Source organism: Mus musculus, chromosome 3 (assembly GCF_000001635.26).
Source record: "Mus musculus strain C57BL/6J chromosome 3, GRCm38.p6 C57BL/6J".
NCBI lineage: Eukaryota > Metazoa > Chordata > Mammalia > Rodentia > Muridae > Mus > Mus musculus.
This window is the reverse complement of record NC_000069.6, coordinates 85,987,708-86,005,335: the sequence shown is the minus strand read 5'-3', so window position 1 is coordinate 86,005,335 and position 17,628 is coordinate 85,987,708. Positions and strand designations below refer to the sequence as shown.

Genomic DNA, 17,628 nt, shown 5'->3' with positions numbered 1-17,628 from the left:
GGAGGCGGCAACAGCAGCAGCAGCGGCAGTGGAGAGCTCAGAGAGAATCCATGTGGTGACATAAGACGGACACTCTCTACTCCCGAAGCCTTGCTGCTTCCTTAGTTTAGAACAATCCAGGGAACAGTAAAAGGACAGGCTCAGAGTGTTTCTCGATTGGTGAGCTGAAACTAAAATGTCTGTAGAGGAAAAGTAGAGTCGCTACAGAATGCGACGATGAAGGGACAATGCATCTTCAACGCCACATTTATCAAGGATCAGGGGTAGGGGCGCTGGGTAAGGACACTGAGTGCTCTTCCAGGGGTCCTGAGTTCGGTTCCCAGCAACCACGTGGCAGCTCACATTTATAAAGGATCTTTGTGAACATCAGTTGATTCCCGCCATGGCCCAGCAGGAGACCGGAGAGAGGCCATTGGATAAAGGTGATTTGTTCAAGGCCACTGTGCAAAACAACAGGGCTGTGGACTAAAAACCACCGGAGCATTCTCCAAAATGACAAAAAGAATTTAGCTCAGACTTACAAAGGGATCATGGGTTCCTGATTCTCTCTTTGAAAATATATATTTCCTTATATAACCCAAGGTCATTGTCACACCTACCAGGATTAACGTCACCCATCCAATACATGGCTCTATCAAATTTCCTTCCTTAGAGAAAAAGGACTTATTAGAGCTGATTTGTTAAGTTGGGATCCAAACAGGGAGAACACACTTACATCCCTCTTTAAAGTGAATGATGACCCAGAGCAGTGTCTCTCCCCCTTTCCCCTCTCGGGGTTGGCTTACTACAAAAACGAGGTTAGCGGCATTAGAAAATGCCCCACATTCCACCTCTGCCTATTTACTTCCTTGTGTTGTCATTTAACTGGTACTTTCATCCCGGGTATTTTTGGCAATTGGAAGTAGCTTTAGAGCTCAGGTCTCTTTCTCCGACAAGAATGCTGCACAGGAGGTACTGTGTGCTTCATATTCGCGACATCAAGAGGCACACGTCTGCCTTGTCCCACTTTCTAGCCATGCCACAGTTGATCAGAGGGCTCAAAGGTGTCAGCCTAAGATCTGCATCCACTTTTCAACTAAACTACTGTAGACCACTCTCCTAATCAATTTTCATGATGGGCTGTAAGTAGTGACTTTCTAATTTTTTAAATTTTTTACTAGTCCAAACACATTTATTAGGCAGACTCTGCCCCACACGGGCTGAGCCTAATTGGTTTCTACAACTATAATTTGTATGAGAGAAGCAGGTCAACTCTTTTTTACCCTCCAATTTTCAGAATAAGAAGCCAGTGCCCTTGTTACATCCCATAGAGTTTGCTTCCAACAAAACTTAACAGACCGCAGTATCAAAATACATTTTTATAAAACATTTTAACAACAGAGAAAAGAGAATCTGTGAGCAACCTAACTAACGAAATTATCAAAGAAGTCCGTTAGAACGTCACATCTGTACTGTGATGGCAGAAGCCCAGACCCTGGGATAATCATGGGACCAAGAGTGTCTGCTCAAACCTTTACTCCTGACAAATCAAAGACCTGGCCAGAGCCCAAGGATCGACGCAAACCAAGGCAGAAGCAACCTGTTCTCCAGTCAGGGGCAAATGTCAAAGGAAGATCTGACGTTTCTTTTCTTTTTACAGTGCTTGGGGTAGAACCCGGGGCCCTTCATATGTGAAGTAAACACTCGGCTATGCAGCTATCCCCAGCTCCCTGACCTTTTAAAAAGCCACATTCACGGTTAAAACTGTCTGTGAAAACCAGAAATTATTTGAAATAACCACAAAGGTGATTGTGATTAAAACAAGTGGTTTTTTTTTTCTTCAAAAAAAAAAAAATTAAGATGAAAAGCAGGAAGTCACAAATTATAAGATGATAAAAATCATAGCAATTGGTACAAACCCTGAGTGAATGTTTTCAGCTCAAAGACAGGGGACAGAAAAAAAATCTGTCCCGTCCACATGCACGGGAGGAGTCAGGCTGAGGGCAATATCACTAAAAAACCTGCTGGCCTACTCTGACACATTTCCATATCCCCTCCCAGCTCCTTTTATATGAGGGTTGGTACTTCACTGCCAGGAGAACCTACATCCTGGTAAGAACAGATCATCTGCACCAATAAAGCCTCTTAGGAATTTAAGTTGAATAAAAGGAAGCTCTTGGGCAGGTGGTATGGACTGTAGTTGAGCCATTTTAATGTAAGAATGCCAGGAATCTGCGTGGAGACACTCAACAATCCTGCTTATAAGCTCTCAAGCTACCACAAACCCACGTCCTCCCAGTTCTCGTCTTCAAGGGCTGTCCTAGGTTAACTCCCTTATTGGCTTTCCACACAAACCCAGGTGTGAACACCGAGACCACACTACAATAAATGTCCCATACACAGAGCATTGCCGAAGACTTTAGTTTCCAGAAAACCTGATTTGTAAAAACAAACGGATTTAACTCAGAGAGTGGGTTAATTTCCTCTTTTATGTGTGTGTGTGTGTGTGTGTGTGTGTGTGTGTATTTTGACTAATGCTCGAATCCTGCCCACTTCCACTTTGTGCTATGGACAGACAAGATCTTAATCCTTCCCAATACCCTCTACCCCCACCTTCGGCAAAAACAAAACAAAAAGAAACAACAAAACTCCACAGTGGCTCCCCCAAGACAGTAGGGGGCGCTGCACAGTCCCGCAGCCGCTCGGCTTAAATCCCTTGCAGTCCGGCCCAGGCGAAGGGGAAAACGCTGAGAGCGCCACCTAGCGGGAGCAGCTGGTCCTGCCCCTTCCGCGGCTACTTCTCAGCGGCCTTCCGACAGGAGCCTGAGTCCCGGAAGCCGGAAGTACTGCAATGAGGACAGAAGCATGGGCCCTGCTGGCCTTAAGGTTCTGCTGCTGCTTTTTCTGGGTGAGCCCCAGGGCCAGAGCCAAGAGGGGAGAAAAGCAGAGGTTTTTGGGCCTCAGGAAGGAATCAGATGATAACGTGTGGGCATTACTTGTGAGTGGCATTGTCCAAGAAACTCCCGCGAGGTTACTGTCCGTGGTTCGATAAAAGCAGTAAACAAAACTAAGGTCCTTGCTTTCATGGGACTTCTAATCAGTGCACGTATTGAAAATGTAAATTACCAAGCATAACAATGGGTAGTAATGTCATGAGAGGAAAAGAGCACCTAAGGTTCAGGGACAATAGAGGCCTGTAATCCCGACATTCAGAAGAGCTGTACCCAGAAGATCCTATGTTTGAGGCCAGACTGGGCTACATTTGCGAATTCTAGGCTGACCTAACTTACATAACACAAAAGAACAAAAAAAGGTAACTGGTTAGTATAAAGTGGCCTCTCCCAGAGGAACAATTTAAGCAGATACTTGAAAGAAACTGGGTAGTGGCTCAGCTGGTGGAACTCATGGCCAATGCGTTCCAGCCCCAGTAGCACAAGGGGTCTCCCAGGTGCCATTCCAGGGACCCACCTGGCTGGGGACTTGAGGGAATGAGGAAAGGACAAACACACATACACAGACACACAGAAAAGCTGGGGTTGGGTGACCGGAGCTGCAGCAGCTTGGCATGTTTATTATATACAGTTGAATAAAAAGGTGGGCTTATTACATACCCGTAAACAAAGAGGCAGGCTGTATGGTGTAATGCTGGATTGAGGAGGCAGGTTTAGCTAATCTACTTGTCTTTGTTGGGGAGCATCCTTCAGGCCATAAACATGGTGGGAGAAAGCTACAGTGGGCATTTTCTGCCCAAACTATCAACATCCACATATGAACCAGAGAAGGTTTGCCATCCCTCTGAGCCTTACCCCGAGAAGTGAGGGGTGCTGCCATTTTCCCACAGGTCTGAGTCTACTTGATAAGGATATGCCCAAGTGAAAAAATATACCTGTGCTCAGGGCTATCTTCACACCCTCAAGAGAGGAAGACTTCATGGAAATGAGCAAGTTAGATAAGACCCAGGCCTGGGAAAATTGCACTTCAGGCAGAGGAAACTAGAGGCACTTCTGGCATAATAAGTAACTTGTTCGGTTAATTCTCTGGCCCACAGTTGATTAAAACAAGGGCACGCTATCAGTAGCAAAGAGGTAAGAGGTAGCACAAGAGATACACACGTTTTGTAAAATGACAACTCAGTTAAAGAAAACAACATAAAAATAAAGAGTCTATACATCTCAAACGCATCTCCCAGCACCACTGTATCACAAGTGAACACGCGGGATGCCCTGACGATGACCTTGAACCACCAAGTAAAAGGTAAACGTCAGTTGCCATAGGCAGGAAGGTATATAATTATGAAGAGACCTGCTTGCTGGCAGATAATTGTAAATTTTAGCCTTACCACCACTCTGGAAAGCTTTCTGTTCAGTGAGTTTAATGTAAGATGTTTTATTATGTATTAATGAATGACATGGTGTGTTTTCTGTAGGAGCTTTCCAGGGCTCTTTTACCAAAAAGAAAAACTTGCAATCAGGTGAGTATCCTCACGCTGGATCTGAACCTGGACTTGTGGGGCTAGAGGCATGGCTTGGTGGTTAGGATCACTGGCTGCTCTTCCAAAGGTTCCGAGTTCAATTCCCAGCCCCCATATGGTGGCTTACAACTGTAGTTCCATGAGATGCCCTCTTCTGGTATGCAGTCAAAACATACAGATAAAAGTATCTAAATAAAGAGTCTTTTAAAAAATGGAATTGGGAAGGGTAAGGAGTCTTAGGGAGGGCTTAGATCCTAGAAAAGGATGAGATGGGAGTTTGGGGACAATAAGAAAATGGCGGAACTTCAATCTGCACAGTTCCCCTGCTCTTCTTTGTCTAGTATGTGGACGACCTGTACACACTGGACGCATTGTGGGTGGCCAAGATGCTGCTTTGGGGCGCTGGCCCTGGCAGGTGAGCCTGCGTTTTGACTACACCCATTCTTGTGGAGGTTCTCTCATCAGTGACCACTGGGTGCTGACGGCAGCACACTGCATAAAAAAGTGAGTTGTAGCTGGGAGCTAGCACGCAGAGGCTTCTGGGAAATGTTTAGATGGTGTCATGGGAACCAAGTGCCAGCATTCAGATCTGTGGGGCAGCAGGGAGCCCTAAGTCACACAGGAGTGAATGGAAGGGCGAGACAGTTCCTTCCTTCATGTCAGCTTACTTCTGAAATACAGGTCAGGGGTTTGTCTTGAGCTTTTGGGGCTCACAAATATAATCTGAGCTTTCTCAGAGACACTGTGTGAAAACAAGTTGCTGCGTGATGAGCACCACAGGAAACTGGTTCCTCACAAAGACTCCAACTCAAATAAGTGAGCTGGAAACAGACTCAGTCAAGCCTAGGATGGCTTCAAGCCCACTCCAATTGGAGCAGCTTGAGAGACCCCGAGATGGAGACAATTGTTAGGTCACATCTGACCCCTGACTCAAAGAATCTGAGACACAAGTATTTTTTTCATTTGTACCACAAAACATTGTAGCAACTAATTGTGAAACAACAGATAATTAATATGCATAGAGGTCAAAATAACAGGATTTTTATTAACAACCATGAAAACTCAGGAAAATGGTGTAGTGACTTCAAAATGCCGAGGGAGAGTTTCTTCCCAGGCCAGAATTGTATAGTCTATCCATATATCCATATACTATGAATCAATAGGATATAAACAGACATTTACAAATATACAAATTCATAAAAATGTTACCACCCACACATATGGGCAGGGAGGAACAGAAAAACAGGACCAAGACAGAATAGTAGGCTTTAACTCAAGAGAACTCTCAAGAAGATCATAAATATTATAAATATAAGTCCAAAATGATAGCAGCTGTAGTAGACCAGAACAAGAGGGCCAAGGGCCACAATGAGGTGGGGTGGGGTGGGGTGGGGGCTCACAGACTGCCTGAGAGGCCTGGACATCCTGAGGAGTCTGTATTTCTAGCAGAGAGTTTGGGGGCAAAATGACAGATTTGAGATGGGTGTATAGAAAGCAGAAGGAGGAGGCTACGTTATTAAGTTCAGGAAAAGCAAAAGGTTTGGTGAGAAATAAAGAGTCACAAGATCCAATGTAACCTGTGGTGCAGGAAGCCTACACAGTGATGAGAAAACATTGATCTAACCCGCATTGGTTAGGAAGAGGAGTGACAACCAATCAGAGAGGGGCTTGTCTCAGTCGCTGTAATAAAGACCATGACCAAATTAACCCATCCAGGAAAGGCTGGTTTCAGCTTACAGGTGAGGTGTCCTGAAGTAAATACAGGACAGAAACTTAAGGCAGCAACTGAAGCAGAGACCACGGAGGAACCCTTCCTACTGGCTTGCTCCCCTCCCCATAGCTAGCTCAGCCTGCATTCTTTTACCACCAAAACCTTAGGGGTGGCACACTCCACAGTGGGTTGGACCCTCCCACGTCAGTCATCAATCAAGAAAATGCCCTGCAGATTTGCCTCCAGACCAGTCTGATGGAGGCATTTTCTCAGCTGAAGTTCCTCTTCCCAGCTGTGTCAAGCTGACAAAAAAAACAAAAACAAAACAAAAAAAAACAAAAAACAAAAAACAACAACAAAAAACAAGCAAACAAACAAACAAACAAAAACTTAGTAGAGCAAGGCTAGTCAGTGAGATGTGTAAGGTAGCTCAGTGTTCACCTTCTAATTAGGAACTCAAGACCCAAAGTGTATGTGTGTCTGTGTCTGGGGTGGGGGTTGTCAAAAAGACAAAACTGTGTTTCTTAAAAACACCAGGGAAACCATTAAGGGCTGAAAGCTGGAAGTGACTAACTAACTAACACACACACACGCACACACACCTATGGAAGGGGTGAGAGAGATCAGGGAGAGTATGTAGGACAAACTCTGGCCACCAGCATGTAAGAGGAGACAGCAGGAAGAGAAGCCAGGGCAGGGCACAGAGAGAAGAAAAGGACACAGACTAATCTTAGCTCAAGATTTACTGAGTGCTGGTATCCTCCTTTCTTGTTCAGAGTCTTTGGGGTACAGATAGGCAGCTTGTTCTGATCTACGTAGGCCAACCCTCCACTTTGACTTTCCTCTATCTTCTCCTCGTAGGACCTGGTACAGTTTTCTATACAGTGTGTGGCTTGGATCCATCGATAGAGAGTACTCAAGCACAGGCAAAGAATACTATGTGTCCAGAATCGCCATCCCCGACAAACACCGCCACACAGAAGCAGACATCGCCCTGCTGAAGCTGTCTTCCCGGGTCACCTTCTCATCGGTCATTCTGCCCATCTGCTTGCCCAATATCTCAAAGCAGCTGACAGTTCCAGCTTCTTGCTGGGTGACTGGATGGGGACAAAATCAGGAAGGTACAGGAGAGATGGGGAGAGACAGGGTCTTGTGTAGCTCAGGCTAGCCTTAAACTTACTCAGTGGCCAAAGCTGGCCTTGAACTCATGCCCCTCACATCTCACCTTCTGTCTACACTCGGCTCTAGCTAATATTATTCAACTGGATCAAATCAATCTACGAGTTTTCAGATGGAATATCTTTTGGCACTTACACGTTTATTGACTCCTGTGTCTTGCCTAGAGCCTGGTTATAACTGACAGAGCAAATGCTAACAATTTAAACACATAATTATCTCTCCTTCAGAGATTATTAAACATGACTTAATGTTTGGAGAGTCTAGCTTTGCTTGGTTTGGTGTGTATATGTTAATTTGTTGACAAAATGTATGTCAACACTTTTCCAGGTGAAGTAGAGATGGGACAGGAATTTATCTGAAAGCAGAAAATGAGGAGGAGCAATTTTAGAATAACTTAGATTATCTTCATTTTGACTTAATCAGAAGTTACCTGAATATTCTTTATTTAGAATACTGGCACAAGTAAAAACCCTCAAACACAAAGAATTCAAACTTATTATCATTTCTTTTAGATCTTTCCATAAGCAAGTCTGGCTGGAAGGTGGATGATTCTGACTGACTGTTGCCCTGGCCACTGGGCAGGCTGTTAAGCTCTTCCTCCCCGGCTTCCTGTGCAGGTCACTACCCCTCTACCCTCCAAGAACTTGAAGTGCCTGTCATTTCCAGTGAGGCGTGTGAACAACTCTACAACCCAATTGGTGTCTTCCTCCCGGATCTGGAGCGGGTCATCAAGGAAGACATGTTCTGTGCTGGTGAGAGGCAGTCGAGGAAGGATAGCTGCAAGGTCAGTGTTGGCTCTTGAGGCATTTCTACACACCTCCTTCCGGATCTTAATGTGGATCTAAAGCTGTTCTATCTTTAATTAGCAATAAATTACAACCCAAGAAATGATAGTTCTGACAAAAATTCTTGAGTAATGCTGGACAAATCAACTGACCTGTATCAATATTTAAATTTGTTTGTTTTATTTTTAAGATTATAGTTACATTGTTCTCCCCTTTCATTTCTTCCCTCCAGACCCTCTATATATGATCCCTGATCTCTTTCAAATTCATAGCCTCCATTTTCATTTCATTGTTATGCATATTTATCCACTATGTATACATAAACATAAATATAATCTGCTCCAACTATGTATCATTACATGCATGTATATTTCCAGGCCTGACCATTTGGTGCTGGACAACCAATTGGTGTGCTCTTCCTTCCTGAGGAAGGTCCTATCTCTCACTTTTAGCCTCCCTTAGATGCCTGCAGCTCTATGTAGGGTTGAGGCCTCGTGGGCTTTTCCCTGTCCACTCTGGCCTGTCTGCCATCTTTGTTTAGCTTTATGCAGCTGGTGAGATTTGATGGGTGTAAATTCTGACACAAGACAGTCTCACAGCACAGTCCCCGCTCCTCTGGCTCTCACACTCTGTCTGACCCCTCTTCCATAATTTCCCCTAAGCCTTAGGTATGGGAGTTGTTTTACAGATATGTCCCTTGGTACTAGATTCCACCACTCTGTATTTTTAGTCTCTGTGTATTCTGTAATGTTGATGGATGTCAAGTTTACTCCTTCAAACATAAAACTATTGATCTAGGCCAGTAGTTTTCAACCTCCCAAGTACTGTGACCCTGTAATACAGTTCCTCATGTTGTGGTGATCCCCAACCATAAAATTTTTTGTGTTGCTACTTCATAAGTGTAATTTTGCTACTGTTATAAATCAAAATGTAAATATCTGATGTGTGAACCCTGAGAAAGGGTCATTTGACCCCACCCCACCGCAACCCCCCACCCGCAAAGGGATTATGACCTACAAGTTGAGAACTGCTGATGTAGACCAATGTTACATTTTTTAAAACATGTAATTTTTCATAAATATACTGAAGTAAACATACAATTGCCCACTTTTTACTTTTCTTTTTTTTTAAGATTTATTTATTTATTATATGAAAGTACACTGTAGCTGTCTTCAGACACACCAGAAGAGGGAGTCAGATCTCGTTAGGGATGGTTGTGAGCCACCATGTGGTTGCTGGGATTTGAACTCAGGACCTTCGGAAGAGCAGTCGGGTGCTCTTACCTGCTGAGCCATCTCACCAGCCCCACTTTTTACTTTTCTTAAGAAAAAGTATATGATGAAGTATTATTATTTCAGGGCTGAACATTTAGTACTACTGGACAACCAATTGGGGAAGATCATTTCTCCCACTCTAAGCATCCCAGGGTACATTATTTCATCATATACTTTTCAAATGTCATCTGGAGTCTCCTGATCAACCGTCCGCCACAGGGTTTGTGGGTGTTCCTCAGTGGTACATACAGACTTGCCTAGCACCCATGAGGCGTTGGGTTTGAGTCCCAGCATCATAAGAACAATCCACCAACCCAGCCACTGCTTGGATTCCCATTCCATGCAGTGTATGTTGTGTTGAATCCGGGTGACTACCCCGACCCCCTTTCTCTTCTTTCTAGCATTGCTCCCTTTGCTTTCTAATTGTTGTGGTAACTCTAAGCTCTGTCCCCCCAATCTCAAGCCAGCGAGACTGTGTGTTCCTATTTGAGTTCTTGCTACGAGATATGCTAAGGATGGGCCTGTTTTAGAGAAAACCACTTAAAGACAAAGTGGCATTCTTTCTTCCGAGGATTAACCCGTGTCTGTCTGCTTTTGACCTCTCTCCACTGCCTTCCTAGAGTTAGCTTTTCTATGTCGTCCTCAGCAGAGTTGCTGTGAGATAAGCATCAAAGAACAGAACACACTCTGGATGCACACAGAACACTCCCCAGATCAGCACAGCTGTAAGCTGAGCCTCAATACAGTTGGGGGATTGAAATCATAGGCAACGGAGGATCTCTAGTAACAACAGAATAAAATTAGAAACAAGTAACAGAAAACTATGGACAGTTCAGCTCTGTGGAAGTTATTCACATATTCCCAAGTAACCAATGAGCCAAAAAGAGAAATCACAACAAAAATTAGGAAACCGTCTGCTAGAGAAGAAGTAAAGGCATAGCCTATGGTTGGCGCTAACACAGTGGTTAGAGAAACTCCTAGTTGTAATGTCAGTCCTATAAACAAGAATATCTCAAGTGAAGAACCTGATCTCCACTGAGACACTGGGAAGGAGCCTGGACATGCAAGGCAGAGGCACAGACCTGCCCAGGCTCAGTCTGAGTGCGGAAGAAAGAAGAGACAAGGAAGGGAGCAGAGAGGAGGACAGCCGTGGATGAGAGGGAGGAGAGAGGGGGAGAGCACAGCACTGGGGCTGTGGGGAGCAAACTAGACCTGGAAAAAGAACACAGAAAAAATGAGAATTGTATTACTGAAGCAGAGAAAAGAAAGACAATATAAAAAAAATTAGCTACACTGAGAAAGTAATAAGCTGATATTAAAACTCATATGGAAATTCAAGTGGCCATAAACAGTCTTAAAAAGGAAGAACAAAGTTGGAAGACTCACACTTTCTTATTACAAAGCGACAGTAATCAAAACAGAGTGGACAATCATAAGACCAGACACACAAAGTGAGCTGTGAATAGCATTATATCGTAAAGCCGTGTTACAAAACAAAGAAACAAAGCAGGAGACAAACTCCTAATGACTGTCATTATCACTCTACAGAAGAAATGAGCACTTAGAAAAAGGACAATGGAAAAAGAGAGGGTGACATACTACACTAAGTCCTGCCTTGTCCTGAAAACCTTAACGGGAAGCATCACGTTAATTTTGCTTTGCTTTTTCATGGTATAGCAGATGAACATTTAGAAATGGCTAATGTATATTTTCCAAACTCTGTGATCCCAGAACTTGAGAATTCCACAGCTGAGGGTCCAGGTCCAGTTCTGAAGAGCTCTCTGTCACCCCTGACTGGCCCTCCTCTCCCCGTAGGGCTTCTCAAAGCTAAGCTCAGACCTTTCTGTCTCCCTTAGGGCGATTCTGGAGGGCCTCTGTCCTGTCACATTGATGGTGTCTGGAGGCTGATGGGTGTGGTAAGCTGGGGTTTGGAATGCGGTAAGGATCTTCCGGGAGTCTACACCAACGTGACCTACTACCAAAAGTGGATCAGTGCTATTATCTCGAGAGCTCCTCCGGGCTGGGGTGGTGACAGCACCCACATGACTTCCTGTTCCCTACTATGTTACTTTCTCTGGCTCTCCTGGGATCCTCCCGAGCCTTTGGCCCTAGCGTAATACCAAGTCAATCCAGGAGCTGCTGCTGTTGGGGAACTCACGGGATGGGGTGTGTGGAGAATAAAGCCTTAGCGGAGAACTCATGAGACAGTCGCTGCGATGCCTGGATGACTGCCTTTATGTATGTGCTTGCAAGGTTCTTGCTTTGTGTATGTTTCAGTAGTTGGAATGCAAACAGCTAATAAATAAGGCTACCACTTCTGTGCAAGATTTGGGGGGTTTTGTTGTTGTTGTTCCAGAATGTATCTGATGAAGGAGGAAGGGTGCTTCCTATAAATAAATATTTGTGAATATGGGTTAAATAATAAAAAATGAAGATGGTGTAAGGGAGGTCCCTCAAGGAACTCCAACAGAGTCTATTTTGAACCTTAGCTGCCTCAGGGGCTTACCTGTTCTGTCTGTTTTGCCTCCTCTATCATTCTTTCTTCCCCTGATAACCCTCTTCTATCCCTGAATCTGTAATAAGGAGTGCATGGAAGTCGCTTAGCTCTTGTAAAATTCTAGTCTGTGATTTACTACTAAAAATATTGTTAAGTGTGACAGCACAGCCCCCAGGAAGCAGAGGACAGCAGGTCTGAGGCCAGCCTGGGCTACAAAGCAAAACCCCCCTCTAAACAACGAAAATCAATCAACTAAACAGACTGATGCAATGAGCCCCGAGGTCTTGGGTGTAAATGATACTAACCTACAAAGGTCCCACAGTGTCTGGTTTCTAATAAAAGACTTCAAATGTTCAGACCTAGGAAAAGACCTCTGTGCTTAGACTACAGGGGCTCAGAGCTTAGTCCTGCATGGACCACGGTCATTATGTTCTTCGTTGATTTTCTGTTGTAATTTCATTTATACACCTTTGAGTCATCCTTTCTTTCTCATTTGACTTGTTTATTGCCATCTGTGCCTTTTATGGTAAATCAACTTCCAAAACCAACTTTTTGGTATTTATTTAAGCACATTAAGTAGGAAGTGAGTATAAAAGCCGGACGTGGCACATGCTTATAATTCCAACTCTTACCTTGACCTCCATTCTCAAATTATCTTTCCTGAAGCTCTTGGTGGCTCTCCTGACCACAACAAATCTTTATAAATAAATGTTTGCACAGCATGATGGCGCCTTCCCTCAGAGAACTTGACACACAGCAATAACCTAGCATTGCTTTATATAGCTGTATAATTATTATATCCGTCTTATCAAAATGTAAGGTGTACGAGCGTGAAGACATTTTTTGTTTTTGTCTACAACTGTATCCCAGCCTTGCTAATGATCTGAATGAAGGAAAGAAGGAAAAACACCTGACCTATTTTTGTCTCCTCCAAATACCCTGTGAGGACCTGAGTACCCTGTTTACTGAGACAGCCCAGACTCTGATGAAATTCTTATGCTCAGGTGTTGATGAAGTAAAAGGATGAAGGGGAAAATGGTGTTGCTCCTGCCCAGACAACAGAGCCGAGGAGAGACTACTTAAGGCAGGGGAGCGGAAAGCTTTTCAGACAAGAACAGAAGCTAAGGCAGCTCTGGATGACACAGAAGAGAGAAAGGACAGAAACAGAGGAGGAAAGACAGACCACCCCCAAGGACCAGGATGGAATAGAAGTACAGGTGTGAGCCAGAGTCACAGGGCAAAAAGGACACAGACCAAGACCACCAAACGCCCGCTTCCTCAAAACAGGAAGCGACTGCCCCACAGCACAGCATCTGGCAAAATTTTTCTCATGAATCAGGAACCAAACAAAGCTTAAACCTTTAGCAGGTGCAAGGTCCGAGTGCAAAGAAGGCTATCAAAGGATCTGTCACATGATGGGACGGAGCAGGGACGGGAGCCCGACTGAACAGAGGCCAGGGGTCTTGCCTCAGAGATACACACCCAGTCCTGGATGACACAGCAGATCCTTCCCCAGGGAAAGTGTGAAATGAGTCAATGTGTATTCAACAGTATCAAGTGCACACCATGTAACAGGCACATAAACAGCAGAGCCTGCAATACACTAAGCCTGCCTTTAAGGAGTTTACAGCCTAGTGAGGGAGTGACAACATCAAGTGCAAAAGAAACAAACTAACGTCTGATGGAGAAAAATAAAACCCAAGAGGCAGCTGGTAAGAGACAGGATTCTACCTGACACGTGTAGTTTTCCTTCTCCTGTTTCTTGTCTGCCCCGTCCTTACAGCAAGAGCCCATCTACACTGCTAATCTGAGAAAGCCACAGCTTGCTTTTTACACTGAATTAAAATCCAGCATTAAGATACCCAGCAGGCTCTTTAGCCCGTTCCCACCTCATGGCCTTATTGTGTCTGCCCTCCATACCTAAAATACCCTTCCTTTGTACATCTCAGGGCACTTATTTCTGTCTACTGCTCAGAAAAGGAAGCAAAGAACACAACAAAATACATTAAAAGCACCATAGGAAATGGTTTTTAAAATTAGGGCTGGAGGTGTGGCTCGGTGGTAGAACACTTGCCATGATAATCAGAGCTCTGGGTCCTATCTCCAACACCAGGAGAGAAAAATTAACAGGCAAGGGGTGAATTGCATAGCACATGAGTTATCTCTCATTAAGGAGAGAACAGGGAAGTTTATCTTCTGCTTAACTTAAATATTGACTTCTCTATGATATATTTGGGGCCCGCTAAAGATCTGAACAATACTTGTGATTGCATTTCAAAACAAGACTTAAAGTAATTATATACATTTTCTGTTTCAGTTGCTAAAAAACAAAATGGAAAGTATAACCCAAAATGTGGGCTATGAAACTTGTTAATACATTACTGGAGGGGGAAAAAATCAATAGACATTTGTATTCACAAAACTGAAATGTCAAGCAGTTACTGGCAACTAATGTAGCCAGCGCCATCACACCGACAGAGCAAAGGAGGACATAAACAAGGGCATCTCTATCCTCCGCCTTGGGAGGGCTCAATATAGCACTTCTGATCTAAAATCAATTTTAATTTTCAGAATATGTTACTTCTCGGAGTATCTCATTTTCATATGTTCTACCTTTCATTTTCAGATGTCTTGAGAATTTTAATTAAGGTAGGATTTTAACAAATAAAAATCGCTGAAAATATCTAGTCAACATTTTCCCCAAAAACTGAGAGGGGCAAGTGTACAGATCACGATATCCAGATTTTTTTTCTCCTTTGTTACCAAGTGTATCAGGTAATGACCTGGTTTTCCCTCAATCTCATCAAGCCATACAGTTGTCCTCCCGAGTGTGGGGACACCACAGAATTGGAGGCCTGCACACTGCTTCTGTTTCAATGGTGGCACTCCACTTTCTCAGATGCCTTGTTTCGTCGATGCTATTATAATCTCCCCAACAACTCTGACAAAATACACTTTATTTACATAATAGAAATGACCCTTCTGCAACTTCTTAAAACATACCCTTTCTTCAGGAAGGAGACGGGGGAGGTAGAGAGGCTCAGCTAATCGGAGCTCAATTTCATTCTCTATCTCCAAAGATGGAGAGGAAATACTCAATCAGATGGACAAAAAAGACTAACATCTTTAATGGAGATCCTAATTGCCTTTCAAGATAATTATCTTTAACCAACATGAAGTCTCTCCAGTGCCTTCTCTGATGTAAGAGTTCACTTCCATCTCCATATGGCTGAAGCGAGGTAACTGAGGTCTAGCCCTGTGGCACAACATAGCCACTTGCGACACTTAGCCCACACAGTATTACGCTGTAATTAACTCAGAACACCCAAGAGTGAAAAGAAGGGGCAGAGAGCCATCCTGGGGATCCAGGATGCCCAAGACATCCATTCTGCACTTGGTGGAAACTAATGAAGAGGATAAAACTGGATACAACCAGGTGGCAGCAAAAAGGCAACATCTGCTCAGCTTTGGACGTGATCTGGAGGCAAGCTGGTGTAGGATGGAGACAGGAGGATGGGAAAGAGAGAAGAGAAACTAAGAACGACCGGGCTCACAGGTCACTGGTCTCATGGTGATTGTACCATTAAATGAGATGAAGAAGGAGGAAGAGGAGGGATGGGTGTATTGTGCTATCAAATGAGGTAATGGTATGAATAGCACCTCCTGCAAGGATCTCAATGTCCTAATCCCCACAGCCTGTCAGTATGTCTTCATACACAGTTATAGGGGCTTGCACATAAGATCAGGCATCACAAAGTGGGCACATTATCTTGGGTTATGTAGGTAACCCTAAGTAATGGCAGGGCTTATTGACACGGTTAAGGCCGGAGAATCACAGAGATGCTCATAAGACATGGTGACCCAAAAAATGTCCTGGTGATGCAAAAGAAGTAGAGAAGCAAAGGTGCTGTGCTGGAGATGAAGCAAGGGATCATGAGACAAGGAATATACTTGGCTCCTAAAATCTAAAAGCTAAAACCTTGGCATTGTACAACTAATCCTGGCACTGTGGAGGCAGAAGCAGGAGGTTCTCTGTGACTTCCAGGCCAGCCTCGTCTACACAGGCCAGCTAGGGCTACATAGTAAGAGACCCTGTCTCTAAATAAAAAGTAAAGAAAGATATGTGTTGTGGATGGCCCTGGTGTTGTTTGTATTTTGATGTTAATTCTACTTTCCCAGGATCGAGGAATAAGTCATGTACTCAGATGACTTCTTGTGAACCAATTCCCTAATGAATAAAGGAGCCAATCACTGGGCAAGTAGGAGGGACTTCCAGGTTGGACAGAGGAAGAGAGGAAGCAGGAGAAAGTTAGGTCTTTTTGTACAAGGATAGTGTGAGGACAAGATGTAGCTATGAGTGTCTCCCGGTTTCAATGGTGGATCCGTCAGGATTTGCCACAAGAGAATTTAGATTTAATAAGGCTTACAAGATTAGGATTTTAGTTGTTGTACCCAGCGATTGAGTTACCGTTTCTGAACTAAGTTTGCGTGGTGTTTTCCTTGACGCTGCGGCTCGTCCAGGTTCAAGAGAGAGAGGTATGGCACAGCAAAGTGTGGGTTTGTCTGAGGTGCACCACAAAGGCCGTGGAGGTACTGAAGCACAGGGCTGGCACAGTAACTACCTGCCAGTGGAAACCTAGCGAGCTGGGTGGAGAGACTGTGGAGCTCTGAGTCAGAGTCTCCATGAGATAATAACAGGTTGGCCACTGCCTGCCAGTGCCAGTGGCACTCAAGAATTATATAGTTCTCGTCAAACTAGCAAAGCTTTATGTAGGCACTGTTGCTTCCTCTCACCATCACTGTATCCCCTGTACATGGATTACCCACCCACTAAAGATCCCCGGGACTCACCTGGGAGCTTTATAGTTGTTGCATCACAGATTTCTGGTCAGGCTATCCAGAGCCTACATAGTCGTATTAATTGTATTAATGCCACTAGGCCATTAATATGATGTTAGCCAATGAAATGTGAGACGGAAGCCTGCAGGCTCTAAACAGAGGCTTTAAATGCTGGCACTCAGATTTCTGTCCACTGTGCTTCAGTTAGGGGTTGCTCCTTCAGCCAGGATCCCAGAAGAGCAGCAGGGTGCGCCTGTGCATACACCTCTCCAGCTGAATACGGTGGTGACCGTCAAAGCTTGTTGTAACCACTACATTCGTGACAAATTATGTCAGGTTCTGGTGGCTAACAAGTAATAATGTATAATCTATGGTGTTTCATGTTTCAGTTGAATTTTTCTAGTAATTTACTAAGAAGAAGGGGCTGGTGGGGATATTGGCCTACATATCCAAATCCAGAACCAGGAATTTTAAGCCTGAAAGGAAATCTGATAAACAGGAATTAGCAACCTTTTACTCTAAAAGGCAAGCCGGCCAAGTATTTCAAGCCATAGATAAATAAGCGTGTATGACTGTGTACCAATAAAACAGTCATAAAATTGAGGCCTAGGTCCATATCCTTCATATTTGTCAATGGAGATTCTGAGACAGAGAGTTGTAGTTGTGTTCATACAGTTCATATTTCAGTTTCCTTTATTTAGTTTTTTTTTGTGTGTGTGTATGAGTATTTTGTCTGTGTGTATAACTGTGCACTATATGTATGCAGTGCGCTAAGAGTCCAGAAGAGGGCGTTGGATTCCCTGAAAGTGGAGTTACAGACGGTCTTTAGTTGCCATTCAGGTGCTGGGAATTGAACCCAGGTCCTCTGGAAGAGCAGTCAATGCTCCTTACTG

General features: G+C 44.1%; 2 protein-coding genes across 8 annotated transcripts in view; one reads left to right on the top strand and one right to left on the bottom strand.

Annotated features, from left to right (window-relative positions):
- Window positions 1-17,628, bottom strand: part of Sh3d19 (SH3 domain protein D19) — a 159,722-nt gene that overhangs the window by 125,191 nt on the left and 16,903 nt on the right. The gene's annotated exons all lie outside the window — the stretch shown is intronic.
- On the top strand, window positions 2,788-11,724 carry Prss48 (protease, serine 48). Of its 2 annotated transcripts, NM_001001650.2 has the most exons (6): window positions 2,805-2,887; window positions 4,406-4,450; window positions 4,792-4,954; window positions 7,023-7,282; window positions 7,958-8,124; window positions 11,256-11,724. In NM_001001650.2, exons 1-6 carry the CDS (start codon window positions 2,845-2,847, stop codon window positions 11,514-11,516), a joined length of 939 nt encoding a protein of 312 aa, NP_001001650.1. In that variant the 5' UTR covers window positions 2,805-2,844; the 3' UTR covers window positions 11,517-11,724. The 2 variants fall into 2 exon arrangements, with proteins under 2 accessions (XP_006501683.1, NP_001001650.1); XM_006501620.4 differs by lacking the exon at window positions 11,256-11,724 and having other exon boundaries at window positions 2,788-2,887; window positions 7,853-8,026.